This window comes from Salvelinus namaycush, chromosome 4 (genome assembly GCF_016432855.1).
Source record: "Salvelinus namaycush isolate Seneca chromosome 4, SaNama_1.0, whole genome shotgun sequence".
Lineage (NCBI taxonomy): Eukaryota > Metazoa > Chordata > Actinopteri > Salmoniformes > Salmonidae > Salvelinus > Salvelinus namaycush.
The window spans coordinates 39570250-39598115 of NC_052310.1; the positions used below are offsets into that span (position 1 = coordinate 39570250).

A 27866-nucleotide genomic window follows, 5' to 3' on the forward strand; every position below is an offset into this window, starting at 1 on the left:
AGCCTGCCAGGCTCCCTCTCCCCAGGAAGCGTCTCGACCGGAGCAGCTGGGGGGTTCCAGTGAACGGGTGGCCATGGTTCGGTGCCAACCTGGCTGTCCACTAGAAGCAGCCTATCTACCCACTGCCAATCAGGTCATGCCACCCAGGGCTACAGCTTCCCACACAGTAAAGATTGAGTTATACAGTACACTGTAGAGGTGTCAACACTGGGCTCAAAGTGAGGCAGGCAAATAGACACAGAAACCCATCGCCAAAGAACCATTCCAAGACATGCATAAGTTCACTTTTTTCTGTTTCATTAAACTAAGTCAAATGTGGGTATTTTCAATCCTGTGGCTGAAGCATTTCACAGAAAATACAACATATATTTATCAAGGTAAGCATGAGGATATAAAATAACCACTTACTTGATCCTGTCTGCATCTGATAAGGAGTCCTGCAACAACAGAAACATCCCATTAAATTTGGCCATTGTGGATATGTTTGCAACAAAAGAGATTTTGTTGGACTGGCTGTCATTTCCTGAGAATAAAGCATTGTCAAGAAAAAAAAACACATAAAATCTCAGCTGCCCTGGCAAACTCTGCCATATGGGGGAAACATTGGTAATTACTTTTAAAAAGGCTATCTACAACCTTGAGGCATTGAGCGAGACCGGCAGTGAGCAGACCTTGGAAAAAGCTGAGATGCACTCTGACAACAATCCACAATGTCAACAATCACTGGCTTTCAAGGTAGAACTTGAAGCATAAATTGTACACAGGTTCTATGTTTATAATAAAGAATTTTGCACTGCACAGATTCCTTGGTAGCCACAGTGTTAGCCACATTTCTGTTGAAGCCAAAGGGTTAGAGATGAGCAGCCGGGGCAGAATTTTAAATTGTGTCTCTCTTAGCTGCATAGGTCAATACGTACACGCCTCATGGAGCTATGAAATCAATTTGACAGCCCCTGTCATTCTGCCAACTAAAAAAGCCATCAGTTTACACAGAGGGTCCATCTGCACATCTACAGCACTTAAGAGGCTAGTTATCAGCATTATATTTAAGAATATGGTAGTCTCATCTCTGTAGGATAATTGCACTTTAATAATTAAGAATAATCGTTACAGGCATAATTTAAAAAAACATTTGGTCCCCACACCTTGTTATTCGATTTTCATCATTGCAGAACCAATTATATTTTTGTAAACTTAAATTGACTATTTTAAATTTAGAAAATAAAGACAAACTGCATGGACAAAATTTTGGCACCCTGGAGCTAGTACTTGGTTGCACAGCCTTTGGCCAAGATAACAGCAGACCAACTCTACTTTTAGCCATCTTTGAGCTTGCTGCACCTTTCTACTGGCAATTTTGCAGATTTTTAGCAGCAAATTGGTCTAGTTCTTCAATGTTTGAGGTGTGCCCTCCACCAACTGCTGTTTTCAGCTCTTGCCATAGGTTATGGATGTGATTTAGATCTGGACTCTTTGCTGGCCACTCCAACAGTCCAGCATCTCTTTTTGTACCATTCCTGGGTGCTTTTTGATGTGTGTTTGGGGTCGTTGGCTTGGTGCAAGACCCAAAACCATCCATGGAGACCCAGTTTTTGGACACTGGGTTGAACACAGGACCCTAAAACACATGATCTGCTGGTTTCATGTCTTGCACACGTTAAAATGCACCCACTACCAGAGGCAGCAAAGCAACGCCACAGCCTTATCGAACCTCCCCCATGCTTGATTGTAGGGAGGGTGTTTTTCTTAAATTGAATGCTTAATTTAGTCGTCAGTAAACACAGTGCTGATCTCTACAGCCAAAGAACTTGAATTTAGTTGAATTGGTCCATAGAACATTTCCCCCAGGATTTAGGCTGGTTTAGGTGGGTTTCATGCATCAAATCGGTCTTTCTTGTGTCTCCTTCCACAGTGGGGTCTTCCTATGTTAACCAACAACCAAATGAAGCATTCAAAGAAATGAACACCCTCCCTAAAATCAAACATGAGGGAGGTTCGACAATGCTGTGGGGTTGCTTTGCTGCCTCTGGTACTGTGGGCCTTGAATGTGTGCAAGACATCATGAAATCAGCCAATTATGAAGGTGTTTGAGTGTAATGTTCAACCTAGTGTCCAAAAGCTGTCTGTTGAAGGTTGTGGGTCTTCCAGCAGGACAACTCCAAAGAAACATCAAAAGCACACTGGAATAGTTCAATAAAAAACATTGGACTGTTCTGGAGTGGCCAGAGGAGAGTCCATAACCTATGGCGAGAGCTGAAAACAGCAGTTTGTGGAGGGTACCCCTCCAACATTGAAGAATTAGAGCAGTTTGCTGCAGAAAAGTGGGCAAAATTGTCAGTAGAAAGGTCCAGCAAGCTCATTGGTGACTCCAAGAAGCATTTGTTGGCAAAAAGCTGTGAAACCATGTACTAGCTCCGGGTTACAAAAATATATCTAATTGTCTTAATTTAACAAAAATAAAATTGGTTCTGCAATGTTGACAATCAAATAACAAGATGAGAACAAACTTTTCCATTTCTAATTATTTTAGGAAAAAAATGGGATTTTTTTTTATTTTTAAGAAAAGTGCAAGTGTGTCAATATATTTGGCTGCAACTGTAGCTACAGCAGAATACCGTGCAATAAAATAAAGATATCTAAAAGTAAAATGATAGACTCACATGACACAGCTGCACAAGACTGAACTTTTCAGTTTGAATTGAACTAGAACGCTGGCTAGTGAATGCCACTTGAACGCTCTTTCAAGCCATCTAGGGAGATGACTTACCTTCAGTTAATGGCGAATGTCATTTCTATTTATAATATAACGAGAGTTGTAGCTAAGCAACTCGCAGGTTGAATCATCTCGCGACACAATACACAGAAATTGGTTGAGAAGGCTTCCAATTATTTTTCTGGAAGGTGTACAACAATGAACGGGGGAAAGAAGGAGAAATTCTCCTCACATACCTTGATCTGTGATAAAATTGAAAAAGAGCTGTGTTGTGATACAGTTGTCACTTGTTCCCTCTCAGAGTGAGGAGGCTGGGGCATGTATTTAGCTGTGGGTCTACTCATAGTGTCTTTGTGCTGTGTCCTGGTCTCCAGCTGAGAGGGCTGGTGCTGTTGTTGCTCGTGATGGTCCCCTTGCCGACTCTTGTCCTCCCAATCAGTCTCACTGCTGCGTCGGGAGCTGGAGTCCCCTCCGCCCCCCACATGACTGTAGATGGGCCCCTCCGATTTGGGCCTTGCTCCCTCTCGATGGGGGTCTGCCCTACGCTTCTTTCCATCCTGGTCGGTGCTGTCCTTCCTAAGGGGGATGCGCCAGGTCTTGGGCTGGCCCTCTTTGTCCTTCCTGGAAGGCCTGTCCCTGTTCAGCGCCGAGGGCCACTCGTCCCACGGCCGGCTCTTCTCAGACTTCCTCTCGGCTCCTCGCTTCTTCACTTCAGGAGTCTGGGGGGCATTCTGTGCCTGGTACTGGTTACCCTTAGCTGGTCTTGGGGCCTCTTTCTTTTTTCCACCCAACATCTGCATTCTGGCAGGGCAGATGACCCTAGTGGTGACATCATTCAGGAAGTTGGAGAATTTCAGCTTATTTTCCAGAAACTGTATCTTTCTCTCTGAGGGCGCTGAGCTGGATGAAGTGGAAGATGGGGAAACCTGTCTGATAGAAGAGGTCTTGCCCAGATCCTTCCTCTCAGTCTCCCTGTCCAGAGACTTGCTCTCGGGTTTCCGGCCACGGCTCTGGCCCAGCATTTCAACAGACTTGGACTTCCTGAGGTCTGAGAAGTGGGCGCCCAGCTGGTTGGGCTGCTTTAGGATCCCCTTAGGAGGGAGGGCCGGTCTCTGGAAGGATGTCTGCTGGTGGTGCTGACCACCTCTAGGCACCAGGATCTCTGCATTGTCCTTGAAGGCCAGCGAGCGCTCCATGCTACGACTGGACTGGGCTATGGAGGCGGAGTGGCCACCTCGCTGGGAGTCCTCTGAGCTGAGGTCCTCGTCTCCAGATAGGGCGAGTAAGCCCTCACTGTGGCTCAAGAAGTGGCTCATCCCCTGTAGATCCCTGGCTGTCTGGTTGGCAGTGACGCCCATGGTGATGCCTCCATGGCTGAAGATGCGGGGTGGGGGCAGGACGGTAAGCTCCAGGCTGGACAGGCTGGAGACGTCCAGTTCGCTGTCCGAGAGCAGAGACCAGGAGGGGGAGAATATATTGCGGCCCTCAGGACTAACTGGGCATTTCGGGTAGGGGTCTGTGAACCTTGATCGCTGAAAACCTGGGGTATGGTTTGGAATGCGAATTACCTGGCAGGGGTCAGGCAGGTTGGGGCCAGCGGTGTGGACAGGCGGCGTGCTCCCACTAAGGTCCTCCCGAAACAAGGGCAGGCTGTTGCGTGTCTCGCGGTGCTGAGGCGGAGCCTTGCGGTACGGCTTCCTGGCCGGGGCAGCGCTCGTCATCCTTGGCGCTCAGCGTCCGTCTGTCTGTCCGTTCTGTTATTCCTGCCAGGAGACAAGCATTAGATGCGGTGGAAGTAGTAGCAGCAGCCCTGAGTCCTGCTCTGTGCAAAAAGCCAGCTGTTAAGGTCTGTGTCCAGTTCCCCAGTCTTTCTCTCCCTCTCTCACACAACCATTCTCTCTCCCTGGCTCTCTACTCTGCTGCTCTCGCTCTCTCCTAAAGTGGCTGGAACGAAAAAGTGGTTTGCATCAATAGGGCTTTGAGAGCAGCAGCATTGGACAGTAAAGAAAGTGGCTGCCTGGTGCAGACTGTTAGTGGTGGAGAGTGGAGGGAGGGGTTTGGGATGCCACTTCAAATGAACATCATACACATGTCAATTTATGTGTTGTGATGTGGAGGGCTTTTAAAATATCTGCTCTCAGAATTCTGCCTGCAGAGTATGTGTGTATGTGCAATAGAAAGAGAGGAAAATCTGATCATGCCCTCAAGCCTACGATTGATTACAAGCAGAAGTATGTTTCCAATAGAGGAACTCTTAAACTCCAGTCCACGGGCTGGCAGAATTGATTATAGTGGGCTAAGTTTAGAATGTGAAAACAAGCCACATTCGTTAGGGGGTGTGGATTCATTTCCTCCCAAAATCTAAACCATGGACCACAAACACACACTGATGCACCGGAAGGCACTTTTAGGAGCACAGGCACACCGACACCCACACTAGTGGTCATAAATGAAGCTGAAATGAAAATAAATGAAGCTTAAGCTGAACAAGAGAAGGACGCGTCACTATATCCATTCTGATTGATAACTTGGCTTCCGCTGAGTCACTCTATAGCCCTGTGGATCCAATTGCCAGTGAGTGGAGAAACACCATAGAGCTGCCTATGCTTCCTGCCAGCACAGACTAGGACACTGTAGTCCTCTCTATATCCATTATACATGTTGCTTATGCCAGTCTGATGCACTCATTGCAGTGTAAGCCATAGAAATCATTTTAAGAGGTTCAGATAGAAAAAAGGTAGATTGAAGGACAACCATTTGTATCCCTGATGAGAGCATTCTGAAATAAATAATGATTAGGAAAACGTTATTGTGGAATATAGTAAGGTCTCAACCCCCCCTCTTCAGTCTAACAGCGTGTTTTTACCAGACACGGCGTCAGCAAGAGAAGTACTGCCCCCATTCATTTTCAGCGAGGGCACGCTGAGAAATGTGCAGGGGATTGTGGGAAGGTGAGCGGCGAGAACCCTACTAGCAGCAGAGCAGTAGAAAAAGTTGAGCTCTACTTTATGCAAATTTCCCACAACCACCATTGCCAACTGAGCAGATGTTTGCTTGATTATCTTCCACTCATGAAACATAGATCTGCCTGTAATTTTTTCCGGGCAAGCAAAAACTAAAAAAGATGGAGGAAAGCCAATCATCGCTATGTCTTGTTTTCCAATTCTATATAATGTTGCGTTGCTAGAATACAGACAACATCAGAAGGTCAACGGCATGGAGTAAGATTGCAGAGAGATAAAACATTATGGAGTCTAAAAGGAGGCCTGGGTAAGGCCAAAATGTCATATGCCAACTTTGATGAATTATTTCTCAATTATGCTTTTAGATACAAAATGTCAAACGTCAACAATCCTTCCTCCAAATGACCATTCAATTCATTACATTTTGTGAAAATCCCCCAAATCAGTATTTTTTTCTGTCCTGGTTTCATGCGGAATCACTCAGATGGGTCTTCTAAGTTAAAGCTCTGCCTGAAAAACACCATTATTATAACCGACTAAGGCCACGTTTACGATATCTTATAAAAGGAAGTCAAACTTCAGCTCATCAGAGATGAAATCACCAATAGTGAATCTGAAGGTGACAGCCCTCAATTGGAACATGAACATTTTGGAATGCCATTTACCTGAAGACAGTATTTGAATGAGCCACAGGGAGTCTCTGGGTAAAATGAGTGCATGAGTTAATCAGTCTTGGAATGAATGATCAGACGCAATTACAGCACAGAGCCAGTCAGGTAGAGGAACCGTGAGTGTATGTCTGAAATTAGAGCACATCAAATGAAAGGATTCTGATTAAGCAATCTGAGCTAAAGGAGGATGACATCTCAATACTAGATTGCTAGCAGGTACAGTGGTATTTAGAACATAGAGTCAAATTGACTATACCACACTATAGCAAAGCCTAGTCACTAACATACTTGTGTACATGACATGAAATCTAACAAGCTATTCTGAGCTGATACATGATGATACTGACATGCAAGACATTAAATAAATGCCACAAGCCAACATCATTGAAAAGGAAAAGGCGCAACACTCGCACACCATAAAACATTCATTGTTTTATTTAAGTATGGTAAAATAAGTAAGGTAAAATATATATATATTTTTTAATCATTAAAAAACGAAGAAGATTTTCACACCACAAGATCCCAGTTTCTAAAAGGACTTAAAAAAAAAAAACGGCATCATCATTATGAGAAAACAGAGCTCTTCCACCTTAAAATAATGACAAACAGGAGCAGATACATATTAGGGATGTGACAAATGGAAAATATCTTAGTGTTTAAACCGCCATTTTTCTATCATCAGTTTTTCATCAAAACCATACGAAAAGATCAGAAAATTCCATGTCTCAATTCACAATCCTGCTGCCAGCAACGGTTTGGGTCTCACACTGCGTTCCTTTCAAAAAGTTTAAACCTTGCACCTGTACTACCATTACTGCAAAGTAGGGATGCACAATATAAATCGGTGAACATATTGGAGTCGGCCGAAATTAGCTAAAAATGCCAACATCGGCCCGATGTCTAGTTTAACGCCGATGTCAAAGCTGACGTGGATACCTATATAACGTAGGTACATGACGTAATGACGCCACGTAAAAATTTGGCGTTACACGTACAACACAGCATTCCTAACCTAGCCCACAATGTCTGCTGTGTGGAGTGAGCAGTCAACAAGTCGAGCAGTCAATTGAAAGAGTAAGAAAATTTCAGCGAGTCAACTCAAAGGCGAAATCCATTAAAGCCAAGATAATGGAATTCATTGCCCTTGACAATCAACCGTTCTCTGTCGTGGGTGATGTTGGCTTTCGCCGACTGGTCGAGCACCGGTACACGCTACCAAGTGAGCTATTTTTCAGACGTTGCCCTACTGGAGTTACACAGTAATAAAGTCACTGCTATTAGCTTCACAACATATACTATGGAACGCCGTTTGGGTCATTGCGTGTCAAATAATATACAGTAGCACTGTCAAAGCTGTACAAAAAAAGTCTACAAACAAGCAAACACCGGCCGCAAACAATGTGTTTACAATACCGTGCTGGTAATAAAGCATAATTTGTTCTACCGCAACTTCTGGGCTAGCTAGCTTTAGCTTGGTACCTAGCTAGCACCAATACAAACAGCCTGAAAACAACGACCTACAACCAGCCTGAAAACAATGACCAGTAGAAACTGCAGTCATTTTCATTATTCTTAGCAATGATTTAGGAATCCTTGTGGGTAAGTATTAGCTAGGTTGCCACTTGTTCACCTATTGAAAATGAACTTCAGTTCATGAAAATAAATAGCTAGCCAGCTACTTAACCCTTTTGCCCAAAGCTAACGTTATAAGCAGCCAGCTAGCTTCATCTGGCTAGTGATGCTCGACCGGACCGGGTTATGTGTTGTGAAGCTAGCCACAATAAGGATTAAGCACAATAGTGGAATTTGCGGTTTTCCTTCAAAATAAGAGTATATAATTAACAGTGATGCAAATTAATACAAATAGTATAATTATGCCATACTTTGATTTTGAATGCTAACCGCAAAGTCTACTAGCTTCACATAGATGGGTCCGACCACCATTCATCAAATAAGAACGGTCTTATAAATTAGGGTTATTTTAGATGACACCTAGCTATGCTACTATAACAAATTGTCGTTTTTCTATGTTTATGGGGAAGAACATTGTTTGCATACATGAGCTAGCATCCTAGCATACTTATCGATGAACCGTTGTGACATATGAAATACGAGTGATAGCGTAATCAATGTGCAATAACTATGTAGAAAATTAATGAACGCGTTAAATTATGTGACGTGCTGTCATATTCAGGTCCTGATTGGTCAAATAGTGTTATTTGACACGTCAAATAGTGTATCTTTATTGACACGCAAAGACCCAAACGGCGTTCCATAGACATCCTGGTTGAGAATGAAATGACTGAACAAATGAACAATGAAACAGCACAGCAAGTAAATTGAAAGAAATAGGTTTTGATTGTTTTACTGGTAACGGGGACATACGTAAATGGCAACAAAATAACTTTTTGGTCAGTGTGGTGTGTAACCTTTATTTGAGTGGACAAGTCAGTTAAGAACAAATTCTTATTTACAATGACGGCCTACCCCGGCCAAACCCGGACGATGTTGAGCCAATTGTGCGCTGCCCTATGGGACTCCCAATCACGGCTGGATGTGATACAGCCTGGATTCGAACCAGGGACTGTAGTGACGCCTCTTGCACTGAGATGCAGTGCCTTAGACCTCTGCATCCATGTGTGTGTGTTAACTATTCAACTGTACTACAATGCTTAAAAGGCCGCTAAAATTTAAAATATCGGTTATAGGTATCGTTTTTTTTTGGCAAGGAAAATATTGGATATTGGTATCGGCCAAAAATGTCATATCGGTGCATCACTACTGCAAAGTTTACATTTCCTCATTTAACTTCTCATAGAAATACCATATAGGATTTCACTGCTGTCGCTTGCCTTTCTCTGCCATTTTTCCAACTGTTAACAACGATGATGTAGTGGGTGGAGAGTCGACTCCAAAATAATTGACTCCAACTTCTTGCACGTCGACTCCCATTTCTGAGTGTCAAGATTCGAGTCCACAAGGAATTGACTCCTAAGATTGAGTATTTTGGGTACGGAGGAGACTGATTAGTTCCCGTGTACTTCCAAGAACAAACACCTGCATCATTCATAGCAAGCTAGCTAGGGATGGAGAGAGAGGGGAGGGGCACAGTATAGGCAGGTCGGCCACAAGACAGACAGCGTCAGAACCATGTACTAGGCCTATCTATCGGCAAACAAACGCTGTATCTCACAATTTCTTGGCTTGCAATGTTTTGCAACTTCAGTACAGCAGGGCCTATCATCAATGAATAGGAAATTCTACAAGCACAGAATGAAAACTTAACACACTCGCATCATAAGCAAAGAGAAAGAGCAGGCGAGCCATCGCAAGGGAGAGAGGGGAGGGTGCCGGCAGAAAGAACCGTGCACATGCAGTGCCTTTGTAAAGTATTAAGACCCCTTGACTTTTTCCACATTTTGTTACTTCACAGCCTTATTCCAAAATGTATTAAATAAATAACAATTCCTCAGCAATCTACACACAATACCCCAAAATGACAAAGTGAAAACAGGTTTATAGAAATGTTTTCACATTAGGAAGGGTGCGTCACTTGAGTCCGTGTTTGCGCCCCCTTTGGGTTCATGCCGTGGGGGAGATCTTTGTGGGATATAGCCTTGTCTCAGGGTAGTAAGTTGGTGGTTTGAATATATCCCTCTAGTGGTGTGGGGGCTGTGTTTTGGCAAAGTGGGTGGGTTTGTATCCTGCCTGGTCGGCCCTGTCAGGGGGTTTCATCGGATGGGGCCACGGTGTCTCCCGACCCCTCCGGTCTCAGCTTCCAGTATTTATGCTGCAATAGTTTGTGTATCGGGGGGCTAGGGTCAGTCTTATATCTGGAGTATTTCTCCTGTCTTCAAATCAAATTTTATTAGTCACATGTGATGAATACAACATTGAAATGCTTACTTACGAGCCCCTAAACAACAATGAAGTTAAAAAAAATACAGATAAGAATAAGAAATAAAAGTAACAAGTAATTAAAGAGCTGCAATAAAATAACAATCGCGAGACTATATACAGGTGGGTACCGTTAAAGAGTCAATGTGCGGGGCAGACGGTTAGTTGAGGTAATATGTACATGTAGGTACAGTTATTAAAGTGACTATGCATTGATGATAACAACAGAGAGTAGCAGCGGCGTAAAAGAGGGAGGGGGGGGGGGGGCAATGCAAATAGTCTGGGTCACCATTTGATTAGATGTTCAGGAGTCTTATGGCTTGGGGGTAGAAGCTGTTTAGAAGCCTCTTGTACCTAGACTTGTCGCTCCAGTACCGCTTGCCGTGCTTAGCAGAGAGAACAGTCTATGACTAGGGTGGCTGGAGTCTTTGATAATATTTTGGGCCTTCCTCTGACGCTGCCTGGTATAGAGGTCCTGGATGGCAGGAAGCTTGGTCCCAGTGATGTACTGGGCCATTGGCACTACCCTCTGTAGTGCCTTGCAGTTGGAGGCCGAGCAGTTGCCATACCAGGCAGTGAACAAACCAGTCAGGATGCTCTTGATGGTGCAGGTGTAGAACCTTTTGAGGATCTGAGGACCAATGCCACATTTTTTCAGTCTCTTGAAGGGGAATAGGCTTTGTCGTGCCCTCTTCACGACTGTCTTGGTGTGCTTGGACCATGTTAGTTTGTAGGTGATGTGGACACCAAGGAACTTGAAGCTCTCAACCTGCTCCACTGCAGCCCCATCAATGAGAATGGGGGCGTGCGCAGCCCTCTTTTTCCTGTAGTCCACAATCATCTCCTTTGTCTTGATCATGTTGAGGGAGAGGTTGTTGTCCTGGCACCACATGGCAAGGTCTCTGACCTCCTCCCTATAAGCAGTCTCGTCGGGGATCAGGCCTACCACTGTTGTGTCATCGGCAAACTTGGTGTTGGAGTCGTGCCTGGCTGTGCAGTCATGAGTGAACAGGGAGTACAAGAGGGGACTGAGCACGCACCCCTGAGTTGAGGATCAGCGTGGCGGATGTGTTGTTACCTACCCTTACCACCTGGGGGCGGCCCGTCAGGAAATCCAGGATCCAGTTGCAGAGGGAGGTGTTTAGTCCCAGTGTCCTTCGCTTATTGATGAGCTTTGAGGGCACTATGGTGTTGAATGCTGAGCAGTAGTCAATGAATAGCACTCTCACATAGGTGTTCCTTTTGTCCAGGTGGGATAGAGCAGTGTGGAGTGCAATAGAGATGACATCTGTGGATCTGTTGGGGCGGTATGCAAATTGGAGTGGGTCTAGGGTTTCTGGGATAATGGTGTTGATGTGAGCAACGACCAACCATTCAAAGCACTTCATGGCTACAGACGTGAGTGCTACGGGTCGGTAGTCATTTAGGCAGGTTACCTTCGTGTTCTTGGGGACAGGGACTATGGTGGTCTGCTTAAAACATGTTGGTATTATAGACTCGGACAGCGAGAGGTTGAAAATGTCAGTGAAGGCACTTGCCAGTTGGTCAGCGCATGCGCGTAGTACACGTCCTGGTAATCCGTCTGGCCCTGCGGCCTTGTGAATATTGATTGACCTGTTTAAAGGTCTTACTCACATCGGCTGTGGAGAGCGTGATCACACAGTCTTCCGGAACAGCTGATGCTCTCATGCATGTTTCAGTGTTATTTGCCTCGAAGCGAGCATAGTAGTTTAGCTCGTCCGGTACGCTCGTGTCACTGGGCAGCTCTTGGCTGTGCTTCCCTTTGTAGTCTAATGGTTTGCAAGCCCTGCCACATCTGACAAGCATCAGAGCCGGTGTAGTACGATTCGATCTTAGTCCTGTATTGACGCTTTGCCTGTTTGATGGTTCGTCAGAGGGCATAGCGGGATTTCTTATAATCTTCCGGGTTAGAGTCCCACTCCTTGAAAGCGGCAGCTCTAGCCTTTAGCTCAGTGCGGATGTTGCCTGTAATCCATGGCTTCTGGTTGGGGTATGTACGGTTACCGTGGGGACGACGTCTTCGATGCACTTATTGATGAAGCCATTGACTGATATGGTGTACTCCTCAATGCCATCGGAGGAATCCCGGAACATATTCCAGTCTGTGCTAGCAAAACAGTTCTGTAGCTTAGCATCTGCTTCATCTGACCACTATTTTATTGATCTAGTCATTTGTAAAAACAGATTTAAGTTTCCCTGCATTAAAGTCCCCGGCTACTAGGAGCGCCGCCTCTGGGTGAGCATTTTCTTGTTTGCTTATGGCGGAATACAACTCATTCAATCCTGTCTTAGTGCCAGCCGCAGTCTGTGGTTGTATGTAAATAGCTACGAAAAATACAGATAAACTCTCTAGGTAGATGGTGTGGTCTACAGCTTATCATGAGATACTCTCTATCTCAGGCGAGCAATAGCTCGAGACTTCCTTAGATATCGTGCACCAGCTGTTATTTACAAAAATGCATAGTCCCTTGTCCTACCAGACGCCGCTGTTCTATCCTGCCGGTACAGAGTATAACCAGCCAGTATGTTCATAATGTCATCGTTCAGCCACGACTCCGTGAAGCATAAGATTACAGTTTTGAATGTCCCGTTGTTCTCCCAAGATTGCACGTTTGCTAGCAGAATAAAAGGTAGTGGGGGTTTATTCGATTGCCTACAAATTCTCAGAAGGCAGCCTGCTCTCTGGCCCCTTTTTCTCCGCCTCTTCACGCAAATCATGGGAATCTGGGCCTGTTCCCGAGAAAGCAGAATATAATTCGCTTCGGGCTCATCAGACTTGTTAAAAGGAAAAAAATAAAAAGATTTCTGCCAGTCCGTGGTGAGTAATCGCAGTCCTGATGTCCAGAAGTTATTTATTTTCGGTCAGAGTCGTATCTTGTGTCCTGTGTGAATTTATGTATGCACCCTCTAATTCTCTCTCTCCCTCTCTTCCCAGAGGACCTGAGCCCTGTGACTATGCCTCAGGACTACCTGGCCTGATGACTCCTTGCTGTCCCCAGTACACCTGGTCGTGCTGCTGCTCCAGATTCAACTATTCTGCCTGCGGCTATGGAACCCTGACCTGTTCACTGCACGTGCTACCTTGTCCCGGACCTGCTGTTTTCGACTCGCTCACTCCACCGCACCTGCTGTCTCTAACTCTGAATGCTCGGCTATGAAAAGCCAAATTACATTTACTCCTGAGGTGCTGATCTGTTGCACCCTCTACAACCACTGAGGATGACTATTATTATTAATATTATTTGACCCTGCTGGTCATCTATGAACATTTGAACATCTTGGCCATGTACTGTTATAATCTCCACCCGGCACAGCCAGAAAAGGACTGGCCATCCCTCAGAGCCTGGTTCCTCTCTAGGTTTAGCCTTTCTAGGGAGTTTTTTCTAGCCACCGTGTTTCTACATCTGCATTGCTTGCTGTTTGGGGTTTTAGGCTGTGTTTCTGTATAGTACTTTGTGACATCGGCTGATGTAAAAAGGGCTACATAAATATATGATTGATGTATAAATAAGGTATTTCTGTTTTTTATTTTTAATAAGTATTCAGACCCTTTGCTATGAGACTCGAAATTGAGCTCAGGTGCATCCTGTTTCCATTGATCATCCTTGAGATCAGCTCTGGTAAATTCAATTGATTGGACATGATTGTTAAGGCACACACCTGTCTATATAATGTCCCACAGCTCCGAAACAGGATTGTGCCAAGGCACAGATCTGGGGAAGGGTACCAAAATATTTCTGCAGGATTGAAGGTCCCCAAGAACACAGAGGCCTCCATCATTCTTAAATGGAAGAGGTTTGGAACAACCAACATTCTTCCTAGAGCTGGCCGCCCGACCAAACTGAGCAATCGCGGAAGAAGGGCCTTAGTCAAGGAGGTGACCAAGAACCCGATGGTCACTAACAGAGCTCCAGAGTTCCTCTGTGGAGATGGGAAAACCTTCCAGAAGGACAACAATCTCCGCAGCACTTCACCAATCAGGCCTTTATGGTGGAGTGGCCGTACAGAAGCCACACCTCAGTAAAAAGGCACATGACATCCCGCTTGGAGTTTCTCAAAAGGCACCTAAAGACTCTCAGACCATGAAACAAGACTCTCTGATCTGATGAAACCAAGATTGAACTCTTTGGCCTGAATGCCAAGCGTCAGTCACGTCTGGAGGAAACCTGGCACCATCCCTATGGTGAAACATGGTGGTGGTAGCATCACGCTGTGGGGATGTTTTTCTGCAGCAGGGACTGGGAGACTAGTCAGAATGATGAACGGAGCAAAGTACAGAGAGATCCTTGATGAAAACCTGCTCCAGAGGGCTCAGGACCTCAGACTGGAGCAAAGGTTCACCTTCATACAGGACAACGATCCTTAGCACACAGCCAAGACAACGCAGAAGTGGCTTCGGGACAAGTCTCTGAACGTCCTTGAGTGGCCCAGCCAGAGCCCGGACTTGAACTTAATCGAACATCTCTGGAGAGACCTGAAAATAGCTGTGCAGCAACACTCCTCATCCAACCTGACAGAGCTTGAGAGGATCTTCTGAGAGGAATGGGAGAAACTCCCCAAATACACGTGTGCCAAGCTTGTAGCGTCATACCCAAGAAGACTCAAGGCTGTAATCACTACCAAAGGTGCTTCAACAAAGTACTGAGTAGAGGGTCTGAATACTTATGTAAATGTGATATGATTTTTATTTTATACATTTGCAAAAAATCTAAAAACCAGTTTTTGCTTTGTCATTATGGGTGTAGATTGTAGATTGACGAGGGGAAAAAAGTTAATACATTTTAGAATAACAAAAAATTTGGAAAAAGTCAAGGGGTTTGAAAACTTTCCGAATGCACTGTATATTTCGGAGCGACAGGTAGCCTAGTGGTTAGAGCATTGGGCCAGTAAGGTTGCTAGATCGAATCCCCGAGCTGACAAGGTAGAAATCTGTCGTTCTGCCCCTGTACAAGGCAGTTAAACCCACTGTTCCCCGGTAGGCCGTCATTGTAAATAGAATTTGTTCTTAACTGACATGCCTAGTTAAATAAAAGGTTTGTAAAAATTCTTGGTAATCTCTCTCTCGCAACGTCTTGACTTGCATTCCTCGCAAATTTACCAAAGTAACCTAAAGTTCGCCTCTTACACTCCAATTTTATTTCAATTACACAACTTTATAGCCTATCGTCTAGTTAGGCTATAACAGGGTACATAATATGGTTGTGATAACTGCACTGTGATTTTATTTTGTTAAACCCACACACCTAAACATACTGTACTGAAATAAATCTAGATAATGATTCTATGAAAATAAGAGCCATACCCAAATTCTGAGTTATTCCAGCGATGTCCTCATCCACAGGTTCCTAAGTCACAGGCATTCTGAAACACACAAAGGAGCAGGCTGAATTTAGATCAAAGGGTTAGAGAAAAGTAGCCAATAGTTAGCGATTTCATTTCACACGTGATAGAAAGGATTCCGTGCATGTGCTGCTATGCTGGGTTCCCTCCTCTAGAATCGTGAAGCACCAGGGGACTCACTCACCTGAGACAACCCTACAAACATTCTGTAATGACGTCCACTGGGATTTGAGTGACATTGCTCACAATGATAACGGGTTTCAAAAATGGGTCACTGAAAATCCAAGAACTTTTCACACACTCAAAACTGTTCTGAGGCCCCCTCACGAAAATGTTCAATCAAATATTGAGCAGTGTGACAAGTGGAAATTCACACATGGTTGATAGCAGGACTCTTCCCACAACATTCAGTGCTACACTTTTCTGATCTTCAATTACCGTTGATTTGGTGGCAGTTATATACTGAACAAAAGTATAAAACGCAACATGCAAAAATGTCAACGATTTTACTGAGTCACAGGTCATGTAAGGAAATAAGTCTATTGAATTTAATTCAACAGGCCCTAATCTATGGATTTCACATGACTGGGCAGGGGCGCAGCCATGGGTTCGCCTGGGAAGGCATAGGCCCACCCACTTGGGAGCCAGGTCCACCCACTTGGGAGAAAGTATCAGCCAATCACTATTAGTTTTTCCAAACAAAGGGGCTTTAAACAAAGGGGCTTTAAGATAAGACAGAAATACTCCTCAGTTTCTGGGGATACCAGGGTGGCTGGTATCAGACTATCCCGCAGGTCAAGAAGCCGGATGTGGAAGTGCATTTCTGGCGTGGTTACACGTGGTCCGTGTTTGTAAGGCTGGTTGGACGTACTGCCAAATTCTCTAAAACGACATTGGAGGCAGCTTATGGTAGAGCAATGAACATTCAATTCTCGGCAACAGTGTCTTTACTGTTTCGCCACCATCCTCGATGCTAGGTACCTGGACCGCTACTTGTTAGACACAGCTGGATGGAAGACGGAAACAGACACAGTGACAGTGCGCACCGAGTTAGAGGACCCACGACAGCTAATCAAATGGCTACCCGAACTATGCATATGCCACCCCCCCTCCCAACAACCCCTCTTTTAAGCTGTTGCTACTCTCTGTTTATCCTCTATGCATAGTCACTTTAACTTATCCTACATGTACATATTTCCTCAAATAGCCCGACTAACCGGTGCACCCGCACATTGACTCTGTACCAGTACCACCTGTATATAGCCTCGCTACTGTTATTTTTTACTGTGTTTTTTTATTTATTTACTTATCTATTGTTTACCTAATACCTTTTTTATTTTACTTAAAAACTACACTGTTGGTTAAGGGCTTGCAAGTAAGCATTTCACTCTAAGGTCTACACCGGTTGTATTCGGCGCACGTGACAAACAGAGGTGAAACTTCACTGCTTGACATGTATGATGAAATCCTGGTTGAGAATGAAACGACTGAACAAATGAACAACGAAACAGCACAGCAAGTACGTGAAAGAAATATGTTTTGATTATGTTTTACTGGTAATGGGGACATACGTAAAATGCCAACAAAATAACTTTTTAGTCAGTGTGTGCGTTTCAACTATTTAACTGTACTAGAACGCTTAAAAGGCCGCACAAAATGTAAATATCGGTGTCAGGTAGCATGTGTTTAAATGGAGAATACTCTAGTTTAACACAGCGAGTGTTTCATATTGTTGTAAGATCTCAAAGGCTATATATATATATATATATATATATATATATTTATTTATTTATCTAAAGAAATCCAGCGTAAAACAAATTTTAAATGTTTTACTGGCAATTACAGCTTTCCAGTTAAATATTTTCCACTGCCTCTTCTGTTCTCTCAGAGTCTGTATCTGCCTTGACCTGATCCAATACAATATTTATTCAGTGTAAAAGTGCTCTTTCTTTTGTGCCGTTCAGGGCCTTTTGCTGTGGATAAGCAAGCCCTGCAGGGGGATGTGGCATAGAATAACACATGAAGGCCTGTGCTATGGCCGCCAGCCATGCGTGACAATCAGCCTGTGGTGCTGTTGAATACAGCCTCACGCGCATACAGCCTCACGCGCATACAGCCACACACAAGTCTGCAAAGTGCAAACACGTACGCGCACACACACTTCAGCTCCAACACAGTCTCACACTCTCCAATGGCACTACCTCAGACCACCATCATCCGTATTTGCCCCACAGGCTAGGAGACACAGCAAGGCCATTACTCATCATAAAGTATTCCATGTTTTAATAAAATATTCACAGTGCCATGGCTAACCGACAGGGGTTAATATTTATCTGAGGACCAGAGACAGTAAAGAGGGCTGCTTCTAAAAAGGGGTACACAGCAGTGTGTGATATTTTACTTAATTGAAAATCATGATGATTACAGACTAGGAGAAAATGGAACACAGGCTGCTTTTACACAAGCAGACCAATTCTGATCTTGTTTTCACTAATTGGTCTTTTGACCAATCAGATCAGCTCTGGAAAAGAGCTAATGTGAAAAGATCTGTTGCGATTGACCAATTAGTGACAAAAATATAAGAATTGTGTTGACTGTCTAAACACAGCCATAGTGTCTTCCTCTCCAAGGTCACCCACAGTGTTTAAGGGCTCATTTACTATTGAACAAGCCAGTCAACATTAGGGAATCAGATTCCATTTTTAAAATCTAAATTAGGCTCACAGCCTAAGGGCACAGCTATGGGAAGAGCACTACCATAGAGCTTTATGATGTTATGAGCCATAGAAATATTATTATTATTTTAAGAGCCATCTTTACGGCCACTCTGAACAGTGGGTTGATTTAGGAGAACCCTAACGGTGATGTGTTTCTTATGCCTCTGCCCTGGCAGCACTCTGTTTATAACTGATGGGACGTTGCTCCTCCTTATCGGTGCAAACCCCTGCTGTCATTTTGTGCGAATGTGTCTCGTTCCATGCCTCTTAACTCCATGTCTTGCATCCAGTTACCAGTGGTCACCCTGCTTTGTCCAACATCCTTCTATTTTCAGCCTTCTATTGACTGCTTTTAACGAGGACAATTGGCTGACCTTAACTGACATTACCTGAACAGCTGAATCGAGGGAGATGGACTCTCCCCTATATCTGGTTCCTTGTCAGGTTTCTTCCTTTCTTCTGGGAGAGTTTTTCTAAGGCCCTAGGCTTGCTCTTGGGAGGTTAAGGCCTTGGCTTTGTTGAACTTCCTGTAACAAATTACTTTGTGAAAAGTGTGCTCGACTAACAAAGTTGAATTCATTGATTGTACCGCCATTTTGCCTCATCAACCCAATATAGTGACCAATTAGAGCAGCTGTTGGTGCCGAGGCAATAATTGGGTGGATTTAGGGGCGAGATGAAGGCACACAGCTTGTGTACTCAGTAGTGCTAAGCGATTAACCGACATTTCAGCAATCTTTCGGTTTTTAAACAGCTAATTGACCAACATCGGTTCAATTATTTGAATTCCATTTTGTTCCGTTTTTTTCTGGTCAGCTCAATGCGCAGTTTCTCTAAAGATGAATTGGCTCAAGCTCGAACTACGCGATGTAGTAGGGAGTTGTAGTTTCCAACAGGTCAATATGCCACATAGTAGAGCGCAGAAAATGTGGTAATTAACTATAATCACCATAAACCATCGCGTGCCTACTTGTCCGGTCGGTGTGGGGCAGACACGGAGAGGGAGAGAAGAGAACACGTGTTCGAGAGAGAGAGCAGATGCATCTCCACCTGAAAATACGTGATCTAAGTCATTAATAGTTGGTATTCAGAAGTCATAAAAGTATGCCTTATTTACTTTGAAGAACTACTAAAATAGTGATTTGTCAGACAGCCTAGGCAGCAGCTCTATAGAGATGAGACGACTTGGAATGAAACAGACAATATACACAACAACTGAAATATCTTATTAAAGTAATGTTAATAAATTATGGTTAAGTGATAAAGCAGTAATGGGCAGTCAACTACATTAATGGGACTTGTATTGTTTTATTCTGTGTTACAACATTCAACCCACATAATGCATAGTGCATTTAACGTAAAAAAAAAATACAAAAAAATCAACATCGAAAAACCATATTAAAAAAATATATATATCAAACAGACCTCAAAAAGCACTAAATCGCTCAGCACTAGTCGCCTGAATTGGTCTAATGAAAATGCAGCTCCATATAAAGCGAGTCTAGTGAGGGTTGTTTGCAAAAACCCAAATGAACAAATGTTTCCACTGAGGTGAGGGTAGTGCTCTATTATTAACAAGCCCCTGGACTGGGCGATGGTGTGCTCTACATGGCCGTGTTCAGTGTTGTTTGGGCGAAGCTTGAATAATTTAATGGAGGAAGAGATGGCTACGGTTCATATAACTGAGCCCATGGAAAAAGATATATAAAAAAAATACAAAAAATCCTAGGACGTCACGTATGGGAGAGAGAAAAATAACCCAAGTCATTACGTCCCACTGAGGGCTCTTGACTTGGTGGAACCTGGGTGGCTGACTTTTCTCCACCATTATAATAAGGCTGGAGCTACTGTACTAACGCAACAACGAAAGACCAAACATTTACAAAAGAAGTGGCTCGTCAGTCTCATTTACATGAAGTAAACAGAAAACCATTACATAATCCTCTTGTATGAACAAATAAACCTGTTTAAACCGGCTCTATTTCAAACCTACGAGTGAAAAGCATTCTTCCCTGCGGAAACCATAGGAGAAAATCCAAACAGCAGGAGGTTCACAGTGTGCCACGCTAAACTTAACTTAAAAGCAATTCACAAAACAGTAACACCACAATGTGCAGAAGGGAAATGAATGTGTATTTTAGCAGTATAATTGGAGTGATTATGTGCATCTTTCATACAGAAGAGAGAAAAACCAAGGACAGAGAGTAATGGATGGAAAGCATACTTTGTGTGTGTGTGGTGTGTCTGTGAGGAGGTAGAGAGAGCAAGCAAGAGGGGGAGAGAGAGTGAGAAAGGGGGAGAGAACGAAAGCAGGATTATAGAGAGAATCGCGTATGAATAGCCCCTCACCTTTAAGAGTATATGCTGCGTGCTCCAGACTCATCGTCCTGAGTGTGTCCCCTCTTCGTCCTCTCTCTCTTGGCATGTGAACCTCTGGACTACTGATAACCTGAAACAAAAGAAGGTGGATGGAAAAACACAGCCGTGTTAGTACCTCTGGGCTGTCAATCTCCCGACTCTTCGGATACGGTAACAAGCCAGACGAAGCTGGGGCTCAGGGGACAGTGTGTGCGAAGCAAGCCTCATAAGGGAGTCTGTTTCATTCTCTGTCCTTTACATTCACTCCTACACAGTCTGACTGACTGACTGCTGCCACACACTAGCTAGCTTCCTCTTCTACTCTAGAATGATCGTGGGGATTCTATTGAGAAAAATATATAACTTTAGACAGCCACTGTGCCTTCTCAAAGTGACTCGCTGTGCTCTATTTGTCAGAATCCGACGCGAAAGGAGAAGGCCTTGATAATACATTTAGCCTTGATAATACATTTTTGCTTGGATTGAACTTTGTCTGGAAGTGTTGGATTCTGGAGTAAACTTGGAACATTGCTATCCTAGAGACCGGTTTTTACATCAGAAGATAATGGTTATCTGTAGGAGCCAGATGGCTTTGGAATGTGCTGGGTGGACGGGAGGAAGTCACAGGATTGCTGTAGGGATATGGGTGGACATCTTTGGATTAGGCAAATGAGGGGTTGAGGTCAGGTCAGATCCCCTTAAGGGAGAAATTATGGTTTATTACCCTATTACTTTGTCTTCCTGTCGAACCATAATAGATGTAAGGATTGGAGAGAAGGAGGAGTGCCTAATAGGAGTATATATATACTTGTAGTGGTGGAAACATGTTTTGTCTGATGCAGCTGTATTGATCCTCTTGGAAGAACAAAATTGTTTAAGCTTTCATAACGTCCGTTGACTTTTCTACTATGAGAATTAGAACCAAACACTTGGCGCTGCAAGCAGGGTTCACCACGATTTGTAGTCAAACCAGAGAGTCCAGATCAGTGGAGCTGGAGCTGGCAACAAACAAGGAAGGCACAGTTCCGACACCTGTTTCCACTCATTTTGACATCTTGGGGAGATGAGAATCGTAGGCTGAACAATTATAGGACACGGACCTAGAGAGCCTGAGTTTATTCGGTAGGCCCATTGTGTAATGACCGGTCGCAAATATCTGGTGCAGGGTAGGTTCCAAAAGGACAGGTCCCGAGTGGAGGTTTTCCTCTGCGAGAACCAGGAGTTACAATACAGTGTAGGGGCAGTTCTAGAAGCTAGTGAGTAAAACAAAAATTTAAAAAATGAAAAATAAGATATTCAAACACTGAGTTACGAGTATTAGCAGTAGCAATAAAGAGAGGTTGGTTAGACGCTCTGTTGGGTGGAGAACCATGACAGATTATGTGGAAACAGGAAGACAAGTGTGAATAATTTTGGTAATGTGGATTATCAACAACAGTGATATTTGAGGCACAATACTGGAATAAGACATTAAGTCATCCGTATTCTCCAGTAATACATTTGTAGACGCTATAGTATAGGTTCTAATACAAGGTGTTAAGTACCGTGACCAATTAATTATTATCCATGGAAGTGGGTAGCGCTACCTTAGAAAATAGTTAATAGGTGGTGTGTATTATAGACGGGAATGAAGAAATATAAAACACCCTAGACACAGTTTGGGAATAATAACTATTCATATGGCGACAGACTCGATTCTCCAAGCGGAGCTAGAGGATTTTAATAAAGCAATGGAGTCACTGAAAGAAGCGCACAAGCATTCTACCAATTCGGCTCGAATATGGGGAATTAATAGAGGTACTTAGCTACAAAAAGACTGGGTACGTGAGTACATTGATAGAATTTGTACTTTGGCTTTGATGGCAGGTTTGAAACCTGTGATCAAAACGACCATTATGGGGGTTGAGGATAAAATAGAGCAAGATGTTTGAGTGGAATATAAATCCGCTCACTTCGCAGACGTGCGAGGGGTTAATACAGGCACAGTGAAAGTCACTAACAGTGGTTTCAATGGCCAAGGTAAGACAAAGAAACGCAGCGACAAAACATCAAAGCGTAAGGAGATAATCTCACATCTAAAACAGGGAGCATCGGACATTGGAAGAATGAGTGTATGGTGATACTGGAGCCTGCTGCATTCAAAGGAAATTCCGCTAAACAAGCATTTGCATCTTTTTCCAAAGAGCGACAACAAATCCTTTTGAGAGTAGCAGGAGAGGAAAAGTCACATATCGGTGTATAGCTTCGGTTCGATCGATAGCGGCTCATAGAGATTACAGTTTCTAGTTGGAACACGTATGAGATCACGTCTTACCCAACTGTTCAATATGAGGCCAGGGATCAAATATCAAGGATTCCTTAGGATGAGAAATTGGCTAAAATTGACACAGGAAAACATATTTTGGGTTGAAGAATCTAGCCAAAATGCCAGGGGAATGTATTCTAGAGGTAACAAATTTAAAATAATCTGTCCAAACACTCTTTTTTGGGGGATCTAATGAGACATTTTGTGTATTTTTATTCTGAAATAGATTTTGAGAATGTACGAAAGGGTGGAAAGGTAACGAGGAATTAGCAAAGGGGTTACTAAACCTAAAATTAACTTAATTTTTTTTGTAAGTTCATGAACATTGTGGTGCGGTGGTTATGGAGAATAGTACATACTAAATAAAATATACATAAATTATGGAGTGGGCCATAAATGGAGTTCCAGATAAGTGAGGCTTGTTCATGTGTGTTTTTGACCTACGGTTTCACACACACAAAAACACACTTTACCGGTTACGAATATGTGTTAGTGGTGTTGATACGGAGGATTTATTTTGGATGGGGTCTTTTCAATTCAGTTGTAAATTGGGTATGCAGAAGGATGGAAATGTTTGGAAGGTTTTTAAATGGTTTCTGAAGGACAGGAAAAGTAAAGGGAGAGGAAATATTTAATGGTGTCGAATGTCCTGTATCCTGACTTTCTGGTAAGGCCTGACCAATCTCATTAGACATGATAGAAACAGGTGGGATTTAATTATAAAATGAATGAGAAACACCAGTTTCTGTTCGATTTTACCATTGCTTTATGAGATACTATTATTTCCTTATCAAGAGTTATCAAGAGTTGTAATTCCAAGTTGATTGGTTATTTCGAATGCGGTTATTTTTGATTTAACATGTTTTTGAATCACAATGTGAATCATGTGTTTGTAAAGAAAGTTACCAGTTCCCTGGGGTCCTGGTATTTGGGTAAATATACAAATTCACTTTGTTCAGTCTGCATAGAGATGGAAAAATATATGTTAAATAGGGATGACAGTTACTCCAAATTGATTGTGATATGTGAATTGCTGATTTCATTTTTTGATCATGTTTCGATACAAATTTCACAAGATTGGGATTTATGGAGTGTGGGATTCCCGGATGGGTTAGGGTGCTAACTTCCTGATCTGGTAACTCTTCCGAGAGGTCGCCAGTAAAATAAGGGAGTATGAACTAATTTTGAAAATGGTTTCAACAGTAACAGTATGTTTGTTATGCTCTGACATACAGCTGAAGTCAGAAGTTTACATACACTTAGGTTGGAGTCATTAAAACTCGTTTTTCAACCACTCCACAAATTTATATAAAATAAATAAAATGTTCAGTTTAGAAATGTACATTCTAACAGGGATGATGTGTGCTAGGTTGAGAAGCTTGAATTCAAGTCATACTCAAAGTAAGCACTAAGAACTGCCATTCTGAATTTGGGTTGGATAATTTATAAAATGTTTTAGTTATGATTCAGATACAGCGAGAGAGAGTTGCTTTCAAACGGTGAGGGGTGGGGGCACTGCTAAAATGTATTAGGCCTAGGAAGGCTCTAGAAACTTAATCTCTAAGTAGAACTCACTAGATGATAGCTTGGATCAACCATGAAGGCTTTTTTTTGTTCTCTTTTGTTTTACCATGTCATCAGAATTGTTATGTTGAATCGCATTGATACATAGAGATTTCTGGATGAGACAGTACAATTAATTGCATACAAGGCTCATAGTCTGTGTTTTGCGATAACACCCAAGGATGAAAATGAAGGAGAGGGCATGGGGACCAGCATAACATGGGCATAGAACATAATGGATGGACGGTTCTTTCCCCAGTTCTAGTCGCATCAAAGGTGGTTTGAGCTTTGTTCCGTTGGTTATTCTTCCAACACATTAATCTCTTTCCCAATTTCAAACAGCCGGCGAACACTTGACAGATTACATGTAGTAGTTATTCTCACGGCAGTCGCTGTAGGGACAGTAATTGAAGGAGGCTATAGTCATGGGCCATGTTAGTAGTACCAGGGGTTATTTTAGAAGCATTGTTGGGATATCAGTTTATGAGGACTCGTGCCACATGGATTGGTAACTGGGAGACCGATGGGAGTTTGGGGGGGGCTGTTTTTCAAATGTCATGTCAAAGCATATAAAGTGTTGAGTTACCTCAAGAGGATGTAGCATTGATTATGGATAAGCACTTGCCTATCAGGTGACGTGCCTATCAGGTGGCAATGGAGGAGATGGGGAACAAAGTGAAAATGACATGGATTGGGAACACCTCTCGGAACCTGGGGCCAGAAAGGGGAAGACTGGGCGAAAGCATTTCATTTTTATGGAATCCAGCAGAAAAGTATCCTGGAGGCATAGAGTCAGGTGAAGAGAGAGTGGGAAATGTCATGGTCTCAGACTTTGGTTTTCATGCATATATACTTATGCATAGTTTACCACATTGTTAATACTGTTATGTTGTGTTTTTTTGTTGTTTTCCAAGTCTTATGCTATCTCTCTTAGGAACCAGAAGGATAAAGTGGAGAAACTAAAAGCAGCTCCAGCTGAAGTGGAAGCCAACAGCTTCAGCTGTAATGGCATTATGTTGTGATGGAAATAGAGTGCATGTAGAACAGAGGCCATAAGCCTAACTGTGAATGTTAATGTTTTTTTTTCATGTTTTATTATTATGGTTTGTTCATTTGTAAGTCATTTCCAAGTGTATGTAATATGGAACAGTACGGAGTTCAAATGTTCAAAACGGGGGAACCACAATAGATGTCACTATTGGAGAGAAGGAGGAGTGCCTAAATAGGAGTATATAAACTCTGCAAAAAAACAAACATCCTCACTGTCAACTGCGTTTATTTTCAGCAAACTTAACATGTGTAAATATTTGTATGAACATAACAAGATTCAACAACTGAGACAAACTGAACAAGTTCCACAGACATGTGACTAACAGAAATGGAATAATGTTTCCCTGAACAAAGGGGGGGGTCACAAGTAACAGTCAGTATCTTGTGTGACTGCACCAGATTTGCCAGTTCTTGCTGGGAGAGGTTACCCCACTCTTCCACCAAGGCACCTGCAAGGATGAGCCTGCAGGAACATTTCTTCGACGATAAACGCGAATCCGACCATCACCCCTGGTGAGACAACCGTGACCCGTCAAAGAGCACTTTTTGCCAGTCCTATCTGGTCCAGCAACAGTGGGTTTGTGCCCATAGGTGACGTTGTTGCCGGTGATGTCTGGTGAGGACCTGCCTTGCAACAGGCCTACAAGCCCTCAGTCCAGCCTCTCTTAGCCTATTGCGGACAGTCTGAGCACTGATGGAGGGATTGTGCATTCCTGGTGTAACTCGGGCAGTTGTTGCCATCCTGTACCTGTCCCGCAGGTGTGATGTTCGGATGTACTGATCCTGTGCAGGTGTTGTTACACGTGGTCTGCCACTGCGAGGACAATCAGCTGTCCGTCCTGCCTCCCTGTAGCTCTGTCTTAGGTGTCTCACAGTACAGACATGGCAATTTATTGCCCTGGCCACATCTGCAGTCCTCATGCCTCCTTGCAGCATGCCTAAGGCATTTTCACACCGATGGGCAGGGACCCTGGGCATCTTTTGGTGTTTTTCAGAGTCTGTAGAAAGGCCTAAGTTTTCATAACTGTGAACCTGTCTGGCTCCGGCGTTCCGCTAGCAGAACTCCTCCCACATTCCACTGAAAAGGCAGAGCGCGAAATTAAAAATATATTTTTGAGAAATATTTAACTTTCACACATTAACAAGTCCAATACAGCAAATGAAAGATACACATCTTGTGAATCCAGTCAACATGTCCGATTTTTAAAATGTTTTACAGCGAAAACACCACATATATTTATGTTAGCTCACCACCAAATACAAAAAAGGACAGACATTTTTCACAGCACAGGTAGCATGCACAAAGCCAACCTAACTAACCAAGAACCAACCAAACTAACCAAGAAACAACTTCATCAGATGACAGTCTTATAACATGTTATACAATAAATCTATGTTTTGTTCGAAAAATGTGCATATTTGAGGTATAAATCAGTTTTACATTGCAGCTACCATCACAGCTACCGTCAGAATTAGAACCGAAGCAGCCAGAGTAATTACAGACACCAACGTCAAATACCTAAATACTCATCATAAAACATTTCTGAAAAATCGATGGTGTACAGCAAATTAAAGACAAACATCTTGTGAATCCAGCCAATATTTCCGATTTTTTAAGTGTTTTACAGCGAAAACACAATATAGCATTATATTAGCTTACTACAATAGCCTACCACACTACCGCATTCATTCATCAAGGCACGTTAGCGATAGCAATAGGCACGTTAGCGATAGCGAATAAACCAGCAAAAGATATTAATTTTCACTAACCTTCATAAACCTTCATCAGATGACAGTCCTATAACATCAGGTTATACATACACTTATGTTTTGTTCGAAAATGTGCATATTTAGAGCTGAAATCAGTGGTTATACATTGTGCTAACGTAGCATCTTTTTCGCAGAATGTGCGGATATTTTTACGACACTCAACTATTCTGACCAAATAACTATTCATAAACGTTACTAGAAAATACATGTTGTATAGGAAATGATAGATACACTAGTTCTTAATGCAATCGCCGTGTTAGAATTCTAAAAATAACTTCATTACGACATACAGCTTAGTTATTATAGCGAGAGAGTACCCAAAATCTGTGCGCAAAGGACTATTTCACATGTTCGACAGATATATGAAATAGCATCATAAAATGGGTCCTACTTTTGATGATCGTCCATCAGAATGTTGTACAAGGGGTCCTTTGTCCAGAACAATCGTTGTTTGGATTTAGAATGTCCTCTTCTCCAGTCAATTAGCACGGAAAGCTA

General features: G+C 43.1%; 1 protein-coding gene across 1 annotated transcript in view; it reads right to left on the reverse strand.

The window, feature by feature from the left end:
• LOC120046513 (tight junction-associated protein 1-like) overlaps positions 1 to 27866 on the reverse strand; it is a 159979-nt gene that overhangs the window by 60666 nt on the left and 71447 nt on the right. The window contains exons 2-6 of the mRNA XM_038991813.1: positions 20672 to 20771; positions 15568 to 15626; positions 6342 to 6475; positions 4282 to 4476; positions 409 to 437 (exon numbers count right to left, since the gene is read on the reverse strand). Of these exons, the coding sequence (XP_038847741.1) occupies positions 409 to 437; positions 4282 to 4434 (182 nt within the window). The 5' untranslated portion in view covers positions 4435 to 4476; positions 6342 to 6475; positions 15568 to 15626; positions 20672 to 20771. The remainder of the gene's footprint in view (positions 1 to 408; positions 438 to 4281; positions 4477 to 6341; positions 6476 to 15567; positions 15627 to 20671; positions 20772 to 27866) is intronic.